Source organism: Harpia harpyja, chromosome 1 (assembly GCF_026419915.1).
Source record: "Harpia harpyja isolate bHarHar1 chromosome 1, bHarHar1 primary haplotype, whole genome shotgun sequence".
NCBI lineage: Eukaryota > Metazoa > Chordata > Aves > Accipitriformes > Accipitridae > Harpia > Harpia harpyja.
The window spans coordinates 15,256,436-15,269,315 of NC_068940.1; the positions used below are offsets into that span (position 1 = coordinate 15,256,436).

Below are 12,880 nucleotides of genomic sequence, written 5' to 3' on the forward strand. Positions count from 1 at the left end.
CCTTCCCTTGCCAAGCAATCCTTGCTGACATACTCTTAACAGTATTTAAAACCTTATGCGTTGCCAGAGGGTGTGGTGAGGTTCCTGTATAAATATTACTGAGGCAGTTTGCTCCACACCTGCAGAAAGCAAAGGTGTGGTGAAATTTGACAATACTGGCACAATTCATCATGCTTTGCTATTACGTCTACGTGCTTTGGCTTAGACACTGTAATTAATAAAGGTAGTGTTTGTCCTGAGAAATTCAGCTCTGTTAAGAAGCGCAACACTTCTGAGAAAGGACCGATCTCTGTATCTGAAAAGAGATAGTTTATCTGTTAATGAATATGCAGACTATTTTCACATATGCAAGGGTGCAGTTTTCCTTTGAATGACTCAGGCAGTGAGCATTTTTAAAGTATTCCAGATAGTAGTTAACATCAAAAATATTAAGAGTGGCCTGAATTTCTCGATCATGACACACAGTACTGCATTATGAGTAATGACGTATGTGTGGGTTGTACGCACTTTAGCCGAAACTTGTCATTTTTCCGAAAAAATCTCTCAAAGGGTGTAACTGTATGTCAGCTGCATACTGAATCAGAAAGCTGATCCCTGCTTTGTGTTAATGGGTGTTTCCCAGACTGCAGTGCTATAGGGCAAGATCTGCCATGTGGTGGGATGAAGAATGTCAATATCAAGTCAATGTATCTTCAAAACACATTTCTAAACAAAAGTGCATCCTAAACAGGAGCCTTGTGCTGATGTGCAAGAGCAGGGTATAGAGGAAGGGCTCTCTTTTAAGAAACCCGTTTAAACATTTGCTATTTTTTCATACAGCTTGACTGCAAATATTCTTGCCTGGTGGAATGACCAGGGGTTTCACAAGACAGTTTGTATTTTCAGAAGTTTCATCAGGAGAATTTCCCTGATACTCACTTGTGGCAGTGTACTGGAAATCTTAGCTATTCACTGATCTGCTTGGCACCTGCTGGCCCTTCGGAGTTTCACACTTAACTGGTTAAGTGCACATACAAAGGCAGTAAGCCTTTGTCCTGGAAGAGAGTAACCCCCAAAAGGGGACTTGGAATGGAATTTCCCCCTCAGACTGGCAAGGACCTTGAGTGAGCTGGAGTGTCATTAGCATCATTTGAACATGTCTCACCAATGCCTTTGCCATTGCAAGATTCTTCTGTCTTTCCATCTCTCATGTTCTCTGCCTGTTGCACAAAAGAGCACAGTCTCTTGAGACCTGACATCCATTTATGTGGTTCAAGTTAGCAAGCTTTTCATATCAATGACCAAGTAGAAATTAATGACGATACACAAGTAAGACAAGGTGATCTCTTCCTTTCTGCTTTCAGACAAAATGAGATGGAAAGTTTTGATTTTGTTCCTCAAGCTTTTGTGAGAGATGCAAAATTGTGAACTTGCAGGGTATTGCAGTGAGGACCTTCTTTTAAAATATCCTGGTGATCATCTGCTCGTCTTTACCAAAGCATTTCCAAGTTCTTTGGACCTGCCCTTTCTAGTTGTGATTCAGCTGTATGCAGACCTTCATGGCTCCATTATCTTTTGGACTGCTATTTGTGGCTCTTTTAGCTCTTTCAAAGCCAAAAGTAGAACTCTCTTTGTGTAGTTTAAAACTAGTGCGATTGTCCCTTTCAGCTGCTTTAGACTTCTTTCTTCTTGGTCTACCTCCCTTCATTTTCTAGAGCTTTGGCTTTATCTTCTGAGGCTTTCTTAATATCCCTTGCTTCTGTGGTTGATAATTGCTTGCCTGGGAACATAGACAGACCAAGCCATAGACCAAGACTCATTTGAATTCAGTGGTATAGAGGCAACATCAGCCTAAGGAAAGTTAGTAGAGTATGTGCAAGGAGAGGCAGAACACGTGCTCCCTGTTTGTGGCTGGAGGAATGGGCCCTCGCCACACCTCCTGCAGATGCAGCTGAGATGCAGCTTGGACTTTGTAGTTGATGCAGCCTTATTGCAGAGCAGATGATCCCTCTAGGCACAGGAGTGGCAATGCTCTCCTCCCACTTTCTTCCTTTGTCTCAAACCTTCCTCTCCCTGACATTTCTCCTCTTAGAAACAAGGCTTGACCCCAGCTCTGCCCTCTTCCCTCACTGCCCCAAGAAGTAGGTAGAGATTGCTGGAGGGCAAGGAGGGTAACAGAGGGCATGGTGAGGGTGGTGATAGTCAGCGCCTTGGGGAAGGGGAGTTACTGGATAGCAATGATGTGTGCCCAAGGGAAATGAGGCAGAATGAAAGAGAAAAGAGGAACTGCTCTTACACACAGCCCCCTGAAGTTTAATTACTCCTCCATCCCCTTTTTCCACCTTTAATTCCCATATCTCTGCATTCCTTACAGGAACTCATCTAACAACTCACTATTCTCCCACTCCATATTGACCTCTTATCAGAGCCACAACACTGGAATTTTACCTGTGTGACTAAGAAGTCAGCCTTCCACTAAGGATTTGCTCACCCCAGGATCCTGTTGTCTATAAGGTGCCACTAATAGAAGTTCATTGTTTGCCTGCATAGATTTTAGACTGCGGGTTGCTATTGCTAACATTTAGAAAAAGTAGGGAAGTGCTGTGTGAGTTGAAAAAATAAAAGCTCAGAATTAGTTTGGAATCTTTTTTTCCTGGGAGTAGCATGCAATTGTGAGCACTGCTTGGGATTTATAGTGGTGTTCTATAGATTTTGGTTCTGAGAGGGTTAAAAGTGAGGAAAGACAATGAGAGCTTTGTGGGCTGACCATGGGAGAGTCAAAATGAAGGAACTGGTGGGGCTCATTCTCACATGTGGGCAACTCTCATTTGGTGAGAGAAAGCTAAGCAGGCTGGATGGCTTACACTACTTCTACATTAGTGAGATTTGGATTTATGTTTAAAATTAAATCAATCAGAACATTGTGGATTCTCCAACCTTAAAGATATGCAACGTTTGACTGGGAAGGGCCCTGAGCAACCTGGTATATCTATGAAGTTAGGACCAGATGACTGTCAGCTGCCCATTCCCACCCAAGTTACCCTCTAACTCTGTGAACTTCAGGAGACTGATTTTTGCAAAAAACCTGACTTTGTTCAACTGAGCAATATTACTTACATTCTTACGCGTTTGAAGAATTAGGACTGCAATAAACAGTAGGGCCCCAGGGTCAAATTCTGTCTTCTCTATGGAATTTCATTACATTAATTACCTTCCCATTGTAAGACTGCAGGCAAGCAAACAAGTGTGGCCTTGTATCTGCACAACTCACTAATCCTTTTAATTAATTGTGTCTCTTTGCACATGTGAAATTACTAATATATATGGGGTGTGGTGGTAGAGCAGTAAAAGCTTCTTATGACAGGTCCTAAAGCTGTGAGTCTGAGCCTTCTTCCATACTTTTGCTGAAAGAAATACTAGTGGTAAAAGAGAGGTTAATCCACCTGTACTTCATGACACAGCAGAGAGCCAAAGTCTCTGGGACATAGTGCTGACTATTTTGCTTCTTTGGGGCTGGAGAGAAGAAGCTGTAGCCTCCTCTGTTGGCACAAAGGAGAGGACTTGTTCCATGCTGGGTGGTGGAGATCTGATATCTGTCACCCAACTTGGGGGTACATCCAAGCCTGTCCTTTAGAGGCTTGCTCTTTAGGTGCCTGTTGTTACAGAAGCTACAGTGCCTCAGGTGTGGAAGGCTGTTGAAGTTTTTAGCTGTTAGATAAATATTTCTCTGTCTGAGATTTGAGGACTCCAGCATCCATTCCTTAGTGGGTGTGTGATTTGCCGAGTCCCAAAATGGTTTCAAAGTTTTCACTCTCTGAAAACATAGGACTGAGAATGCTTTTTCTTTTTTTTTTCATTTGTGTATTAGAGATGGAGGGACTGCACAGCTGGTTAAGGAAGTGACTACTGAGGACAACCATATGACTGCTCGCTGCTGTCCTGGCAGAAGTCAGCAGAAATCAGGAGGCAGCACTGAATCTATCTGTTTACATACAGGAGCAGATGTACTTTGTATCTTCCGTTTGTGAAGGAGTATGTTTTAATTGATAAGAACTACAACAGCCTAGAAACAGTGCAGGTTTAGAACAAATCTGCTCAAAATGAAGTGTCCTGAGGATTTTAGGTGCCCTATTTCTATGACCAGATCAACAGAAACTCCAGGACAATAGTAAACACATTGTTAGCTCTCTTGCAATAAATTTCCCCATTTGTTATCTCCTGACCAGCAATTGACTACGATACAGGAAAGTGAAGGAAAATATTTGAGCTATTTATATCGCAGCGAAGGTGGTGTCATGTTATCTTCCTTCTTTTGCAAGATCATGTTTGCTACCAGGAAGTTGTGCCCCTAGGTCCTGCCAAAGTATGTTATCTTGGGGGATGGGAAGGGAAGCCAAAACAAGTACAACAAGCAAAATACTGTGTGGTGGAACTGAAAAAACATTCCACCACAGACCACGCAGCACTGGTGCCATGCTGTGCATACTGGAGTCAGGAAAGAGCATAGCATTTTTGCAGTAACTTCACACCCAAAACCCTTCTCTTTGACTCTTCTGGTACCTATCTCTGAGAGTTCCTCACAGGTCTGTTTCATTTCTTGCTTCAGTGACAAAGGGAAGAATAGTTCATTCCAGAGAGAAACTGTAACTTGCCTTAGACATTGCTTCTCTTAGCATGATTATTCTCTTTAGTTACAAAATATGAGCCTATAAAGCTTTATAAACACAGCACAAAGATAACTAGAAAACTCTTTCCCATTTCCCATTCCCATGTGTTCTCCAAGGCAGTGTTGTGTCTCAGTGGGATGTAGATTCTGCACGTATCCAGCTGCCTTCCAAACTGCTTATCAACTCCTGTTTCAGAGAATCTAGATGAATCATGGTTTATGCTGAAATCTGGCTAGTTTGAGTTGCATACATGAGGGATTATGGGTCATGCTGGTCCCTTCCTGGCAGAAAATTGGTCTCAATATTGTATCTTAGCCCAAAGTTAGGACAGACTTTCGTTCCTTGTTTCTCTGTAAGCAATTAACCAACTCTGATAAAAGAATCATAGAATCATAGAATATCTCAAGTTGAAAAGAACCCATAAGGATCATTGAGTCCAACTCCCTGCTCGTTGCAGAACTATCTAAAACTAAACCATATGACTAAGAGCATCGTCCAGACAATCCTTGAACTCTGACAGGCTTGGTGCCATGACCACTTCCCTGGGGAGCCTGTTCCAGTGACCAACCACCCCGCTCAGTGAAGAACCTCTTCCTAATGTCTGACCTGAACTTCCCCTGACGCAGCTTCATTCCATTTCCTCGTGTCCTGTCGCTGGTCACCAGAGAGAGGAGATAAGCAGCTCCCCGTCCGCTGCCCCCCTTGAGGAAGTTGTAGGCTGTGATGAGGTCACCCCTCAGCCTTCTCTTCTCCAAGCTGAACAGACCAAGTGACCTCAGCCGCTCCTTGTAAGTCTTGCCCTCGAGATATTTCACCCTCTTGGTCGCTCTCCTCTGGACACGCTCCATAGTTTGATGTCCTTTTTATATTGAGGCACCCCAAACTGCACACAGTACTGGAGGGGGGCCGCAGCAGTGCAGTGTAGAGTGGGACAATCACCCCCCTTGCCTGGCTAGCTATGCTGTGCTTGATGCACCCCAGGGCATGGTTGGCCCTTTTGGCTGCCAGGGCACGCTGTTGACTCATATTCGACTTGCCACCAACCCAGACCCCCAGATCTCTTTCCGTGGGGCTGCTCTCCAGCCTCTTTCCCCCAGTTTGTATGAATAACCAGGATTACTCTGTCCCAGGTGCACTTGAAATACTCCAAATGAAATGCATTTGCTTAAACATGCTTTTATTATGGTCAAAGGAGCAAAAGAGTACATCTGCAAGATCCATTACATATGGATACACAGAAAACAATTTGAATAGTAACATGCCATATTTGGTCATGATGATTGAGCCAAAAAGATTTAAGGAGAAATATGAATTGTAAGATTTCTGTAATGCATCTTTAGAAAGTGAGGAAGAGCCTTGCAGTATCGGGAGCAAAAAGAAAAAGCAATTGCCTTGTCAGAGTAGGAATGGTTGGTGACAGTTTAGAGTTTAATCTGGGAGCTTTTGAGTGACTAATTCCAGAGGAGTCACCATGAAGCTTGGGCGTAGAGAAACCTGGCTTAATTAGAAGGCTGCATTTTTTTCCATAGAACTTCTGCTGGTAAATGGGGTTGTGTTTTTTCAGTGTGATGATTCGACACTGTTATAATTAACTTACACCAGGAACATCTCTGTTCATGCTCATGCTTTCTTTGGGTCCAATTTTCATTCCCTTAACTCTTCATCCATGAGTATATAATATTACTCTGCAGAAGGGAAAGGCAAAGGGCCTCTGTTTTCATGGCATAGTTTCTCTGACTTAACTTTTTTCTTCTTAAATAGAGCCTTCCGGTTTTAGAAAATATGGATGAAAGAGAGAGTATGTGTTTCTTTATACCCTTGATACTGCAGTGCTTTGGATCTTGCTGTGAGGGACAGAAATTCTTTCAACTTTCTTCTTTTTAAGGGGAAAAGCATCTGCCAAAGAAGAGGATGCTGTTGGTTGGGTTGTGCTTGATCAAGAAGAGGAAAGGGTGGTCAGCCCTAAACTCTTCAGAGACACTTGTAACCTCTATCCCAGCTTCTGTTGAGCCTGCCACCTCACTGCCTGCTTCATAGATTTCCACAAATGCCTCATGGACAGCTTTAGATATCTTCAGGCTCTCTACTGAAGAAATGCCAGAGAGATTGGCTGATGAGCTGAACAGGTCAGTCACACCCAAGGCCATTAAGACAGATGTGAGGTTATATTTTTCCTCAATCTTCATGCGGGGGAGATACACTTTCATTTTCCTCTCTTCCATTGTAGTAGAACTGGTCCACTCCATGAGTTTTTCAAAGGTGATTGCACTCTCAAGCTGCAAGAAGACAAGCAAATGAGGTCTCTGGGAAGACAGCACAATTTCCCTTGTGGCAATGCAGTATCAGTGGTGGGTTTTTCTCTCTTTGACTGCTCTTGGCCTGGCATTTTTTCTATGTATATACAGATTAATGTATCTAGGAGAGGAAAGCAAACTAGACTCTTTCTTCTCTGCTCTGTCCTGCTTTCTATTTCTTTAATAGGCTTACTGCCAATTAATTTTCTTAATGAGATGGCTACTCAGCAAATTTCACCTAAAGCTCTTCCCTATTCATTTTCTTTTCTTGGGAAATATATTCCAAAAATCATCCTCTGCTTTTGAATTGTAAGCTCTATCTACATTTAAGACCTCCAGGTAACCAGGTATTAATGGTAACCAATTACTAATACCTGAACTATCAGTTATTACTGAGGAAATTTAGATGTGTTCAAATGCCTGTTCATTTTTATAATTTAGATTCTTTGAGTTAGTGTACAAACATCTCGATGAGCATTCATTTATTACATAACTTTTCCTATTCAGGCTAACTACAGTCCTGCTAATGACAATATCCCATGCCTGTTTTCTGTTCATATCAACAATAGTACGTCATGTACATTTTATTTCCTGAAATTACTTTAACCATTCCCGTACCCCTCATATTCAGTTTTTAGATAGTTTAATTTTTGAAGGTATGAAGGAAGTGTGCTGAGCAGTGCCAAACCAAACAATAATTACAACTAGTAAAGCCAACATGAACTTCCCAGGAAGCTCCTCAGTGTGCAGGAATGGAGATATAAAGCCCTTGGAGTTCAAGCTGCTGGAGTAGCAGCTGCTTAGCTGAGAAGAATCTGTTCTGCAATGACCAATATTTAATCCACTAAAGCAGTTCCTTAAGCAATCCATGCTCAGCACAAACTATTGCAGGACCACTGAGACAGCTGCGTGCTTCTATGCAACAGTCCCATGTTGCCAGTGTTCAGATCTGTACTGATGAAGTGTTTTAGGATAACTTAAATGTGAAGGGCTTTGCAGCACCTAAATTTCACTGTGTTTATGGTTTTCTGAAACCCAACTGCCAGGGCCATACCTGCTCCAGGCCAGAGACATCATCAGGCAACAACACCAACATGCTCAGCTGCCCACTGGCATATGGAAGTTCCAGGATCTTCATTTTCTCAGAAGCCATCATTGCCACTTTAAATGAACCAATCTGATACATCATCTGCACAGGTTTGTTTTCTTGCTGCAAAACCAAATAAGATAATATGGTTTTCACAACGATTATTCGTAGAGTGTAGAAATGTCTACTTATGGTTAAAACTACTGATTGCTCCTGTTCAGGAAGATTATATAACTACTTATCTGCTCTCTTCATAAATTCTAGAAGATGACACCTTTAAGGTGATGTATGCCCATGTACCTCAGTCACTCTGAAAGGCACCTCCTGGGTGTCTTCATCCTTAAATGCTTTTTCCCACACTCCTTTGAAGTAAATGGCATTGACAAGGACCATTTTGGTCTGGGGATCCACAGAGCTCGGCTGAAGGATATTTTTGATCATTCCTTTAAGAATGCATAGGAAAAGAGAACACATGCATATAACACATCTGTGTATAACACATCTTACTTGGCAATCACAATCTTAAATGAAGGGTATAGAATTTCTGAGGAGGAGGGTGTAGGGCAGGGACATTGTTTTAGTTTTGCAGCTGTAATTTTGTACTTCTGAGGTTGATTTGCTCACTGCTGTTGGCAATAGCTGTTGTATCCCTCTCTGTAAAGAATTATAATGAGAGATAAAAGACCCAGAGGTTTACTTGTTACAAAATGAGTAAACCTGTATATTTTGTGAAAATGGGAAGGACCATTGGAACCCAGGATGGTCTCCAAGCTAAACAGTAAACATAAAGAATTCTTGCTTCAAACCAAAGTTGAAAGGAGATGTCTATATAAAGAAGGTAGCAGGACAGGGAACCAGAATTTTACTCTTGCTTCTTATACTTTGTTCTTGTTTATTCTGCAGTCCTTATGCACATAGCAAGCTCCTCCTTTAGTCCTTTCCCACCAGTAGCTTAATCATGGCCTGGTTTTCTCCTTCAAACGTGACATCACACCAGAGGTTGTGTGATTGTGAATATTTTTATTTCAGTTAAAATTCAGCATCTTTTATCTGTGTTTGCTGTTCAGGCCATGTGTTTCAAGCATGAGGGAAAGGAATGTTTTGAGGGGGCCAGGAAGAGACTGAAAGAATGGAGGAACCACATGGAGATGCAGTAGGGTAAAAATACCACTTGTGGTATAGCTCTTTCTATGCATTTCATACACCTTCCTACCATTCCTTAACTCTGTGGTTTTCCATTGCCCTATACCTGTTAAGATTTCTCAAGTACCTTATGACTGCATGCCCTACTCAACAGGCACACAACTCTGGGAAGCTTGAGGGCAAAGCACACTGATCAAAGGATATCCAGATTCTCAACATTAGTGTCAAAACACTTGTCAATGTGTCTAAAACATATTCTAGTGCTGTCCCTTTCATCAGGACTGGAAGAATTACATACCTGCAAAGCCCCTACAGATATAGAAAGTCCTCTAAAAGGATGTGTCTGAGGAAAAAAAAAAATCATTATATGATAGTTCCATATCTGGGAACTGATCTACTATCCAGGAGAAGGAATAGAGGGAGAGGTTTGGGGTTTTTTGTCTCCTGACTTAAGCATTCTCATATGCTGTTCAAACATGGTGGCAGAAGGGAAAATACCTATGCCGATACTTGGCTTGCTCTTACCATTTGTCTGACTTTCAACCCAGGAATTGATGAGCTCTCTGGCTTGTTCTGCAGCTGTTTGAAAGCTGATAGTTTCTAAGCCTCCTTTATACAGTTCCTTCACACATTGTAAGTATTCCTGCAAAGGAAGAGCATGCAGTTTTCAGATCAGAATGTCAAAGGATTTTGCAAATATGACATGCAAGACTGAAATTAACAGATATGAATAATCTGCTTATTAAGGCTCATCAGTAACCAATGATTTTAGTTCATAAGCATCTTAAAATTTGACATTCATTGCTTCAAGCAAGAGTATATGCTCACATTTTAAAAAATATTTTCCAGAACCAAGTTTCATCCAAAAATGGCATTCTTTTCAGTTGAAGTATGGGGTTTTTTTCATGTTGCCCACTTTTTAACTTTTTATTTTGCAATGGTATTTTCCTTTAATTTCAAATTAAATGTTCCTTTCAATGGGAAAGCTTAGAATATTTTTGAGAACCTGAAGTTATTTTTCAGGTTTATTTTACAAGTTGAGAAAACAGTTGGAGTTAACTATTTCCAATAAAAGTTACCTTTATTAATTATACCTTGACATGATTGGATCATGACTGTACTTTGCACAAACATCTTTTTGGCTAGGCACATTTTTTCTCAAGACTGTAGAGGGTTAGGGCTGTGATAGAAAGAAGTCATGAATCCTGTCTTCTATATGGAATAAAATTTCTTTAGCAGAACCTAGACTTCTGACAGTGCTTTTGCATTACAGAATGGTACAGCTTTGACAAGGAAATACACTCAGATCAGATCTTAGAGCAACTTACCGGTAGGATTGGGTATGTCTCTTCAGCATAAAGTCTACTGGCAAAGCTGAGTGAATAATTGTCACTTGGTTTGGTGATTTGGGTGAACATGTCTTTAAGTGAAGTATGGATGCTTACAGATGTGCCGCACTGAATTGTTGGCATGAATACAAATAAAAAGATAGATGATGTTATTCTAGTTTTAGTACTTAGTAGGTTTTTCATACTATATGAAAAGAGTAGAGTAGTTCAGACACTTCTGCTTACAAAACTTGTTCATCCTGTATGTCTTGTTTCTGTAACTACATTGATGTAGTAGTTTTCTAAAAGATACATTCCTGTGCTGTTTTTCTACTGTAATTTCTTCATACCTCTCTCAGGGGGACTCTTAATTACCCGCTACAGTAATCTACCTCCAGCAGATCAGGTAGGCTTTCCTCCATTCCCAACCAGTCCCATTTAACCAGTAACATCCAGCTACCTTGCCTAAGCATACCAATATCCATAATTTTCCCTATTTGCCAAATATTATTGTGCTGCGTTTCATCTTATGCTTGTTCTGAATCCTCTGTTACCTCCCTTCTCTCTCTGTTCTTATGAACGAAGTGTTTCCCCAACTGCTGGATGCAGAGCACGAGCTGCTCATCAGAAAGGGGTCGGAACTGCTCAGAGACTGCTTTATATCTGCTAGATTTTGCTCCCAGGAGAAAGTGACATAGAGAAGGACATGAAATTATTTCTGTACCTGAGATTCAATAGTGTCTCCAAATCCTGTCATTTTATCAAAGTGAAGAACCTGTAATTGAAAATAGCAGTAGTTGAAATAACAGGTATGACAAAACCAGGTTATGCACTTGAGATTAACACATGATATTTGAACTAAACCTATTGGCTAATTGAGAAGCTGAATGACTCAAAAGGTGCAATCCATCTGTACCATCTGCGAACAGCTGTGCCTACTGTTGCCATTTCAGATGCTCTCTTTTTCTATTGAACATCTAGAAATCAGCTCCAGTGTGCTATTAATAATAACTTTCTTCCAGGTAACAAGCTAGCCACTCTCTATGAAGGAAGTGGAAGCTGGAGGAAACTCATGTGAAACATTTTGCAGTCTGGAGACATGTTTTCGCTCTCTCCCTGGAGATTTTATCTACTTTCTTTACTCTAAACAAAGGACCACTTGAATGTGGTGTTCTCTTTGAGAATCCTACTGCTAACAATGATAACATTAAAATTTAAAACCAGTTTCAAGATTTCTGGCTGATGCATTTGTTTAACACTATGGGAGTTTGAGGTGGCTGCAGCTTTTGATAACTCTGAATCTAGATTTTTTAGCCTCTGAGCTATGCAAGGGACATTATCCTATAATTAAGTACTATGGCTCTATTGAGCAGCAGGAAGGTTTAAATCTTTAACTGTAGCCTCACCTTATCTATCTGAGCCCTGGTGTTTTCTCTTGCACCCAAGTAGACCATGGACAGAGCCGAAATGATGGTCAGTGGGGAGTAGAAGATGTTCTCGTTGACATGCTGGACTTTCAGCTCCTTGAATACATCAAAACAAAATTCCGTGCTTGCTGCACCAATGGAGCCCATTGTGAAACCAGTATTGTCTAGAGGAAACAGCAGAAGTATGATGAAAAAGTAATGATGGAATACCATACGAACAGAGCGCAATGCACTTTAGTAGTAGTTTTTACGCAATGAAATATAAACAAGTAGTTTTGAAGTCATTCTGTGGTAACATGCCTATTGTTATGTTCACCTCTCATGCATGTTAGAAACTCTGTATTCATAAATCTATTTCTTTCTGCATTTGTATTCCATTGCCTTTCTGGCAATAAAGTTCCTCAGAGGTCTTAAATCTGTATGTGATTTCTGTTTACCTTTTCAAAGCAGTCAAACAACAATTGCCTGTACTTATTTTCAGTCAGTGAAGGCTAGAATTCCTTGGTACTTTGTAGTACCTTTGAAGAAAACAAGAAAATATGATCTGTCTTTGATATACTTGCAAAGCTGGAAATTTGAAGTGCAAATTTTAGTAGACTTGCTCTAGGTTTGGACAGCTATAAGTAAAAGCAGAGGCTGGCTGACTATTTTTATTTTCTAAAAATAAATAAGTGCAGCAAAATATGTATTTGTTGCACAGTACTTACTGTCAGTAGATCTTCAAAGGTTTGTATCTTTACCCTTGTTTTAGTAATGGAAGCATGGATAGACAATATAATTCATCTAAGGTCACCTAGTTTAGGAGAGAGACTGATGCACAAACTTCATATTCCACCCTATTGTGCTTTCAGATATAGCTTGCTTTGCTTAAATGTATCTATATGGACTACACTATAACCTTTCTGAGAAATTAAATTTTGTTAGTGACATTCAGATAGAATAGAAATGCAGACAT

The 12,880-nt window shown here is 40.7% G+C and overlaps 1 protein-coding gene across 1 annotated transcript; it reads right to left on the bottom strand.

Annotated features, from left to right (window-relative positions):
- Positions 1 to 6,526: 6,526 nt before the first annotated feature.
- Positions 6,527 to 12,072, bottom strand: LOC128138866 (ovalbumin-like). Its single transcript, XM_052780510.1, has 7 exons — positions 11,905 to 12,072; positions 11,223 to 11,273; positions 10,499 to 10,627; positions 9,696 to 9,813; positions 8,328 to 8,470; positions 7,995 to 8,150; positions 6,527 to 6,922 (listed from the first exon to the last, which is right to left on the bottom strand). Exons 1-7 carry the CDS (start codon positions 12,070 to 12,072, stop codon positions 6,527 to 6,529), a joined length of 1,161 nt encoding a protein of 386 aa, XP_052636470.1.
- Between the last annotated feature and the right edge of the window lie 808 nt (positions 12,073 to 12,880).

Coding starts and splice junctions, on each gene's coding strand:
- LOC128138866 (XM_052780510.1), bottom strand. CDS start 12,072: ATGGGCTCCATTGGTGCAGCAAGCACGGAATTTTGTTTTGATGTATTC. Junction 11,274..11,904: donor CCAGGGCTCAGATAGATAAG/GTGAGGCTACAG, acceptor TTTCAATTACAG/GTTCTTCACTTTGATAAAAT. Junction 8,471..9,695: donor GGTTGAAAGTCAGACAAATG/GTAAGAGCAAGC, acceptor GCATTCTTAAAG/GAATGATCAAAAATATCCTT.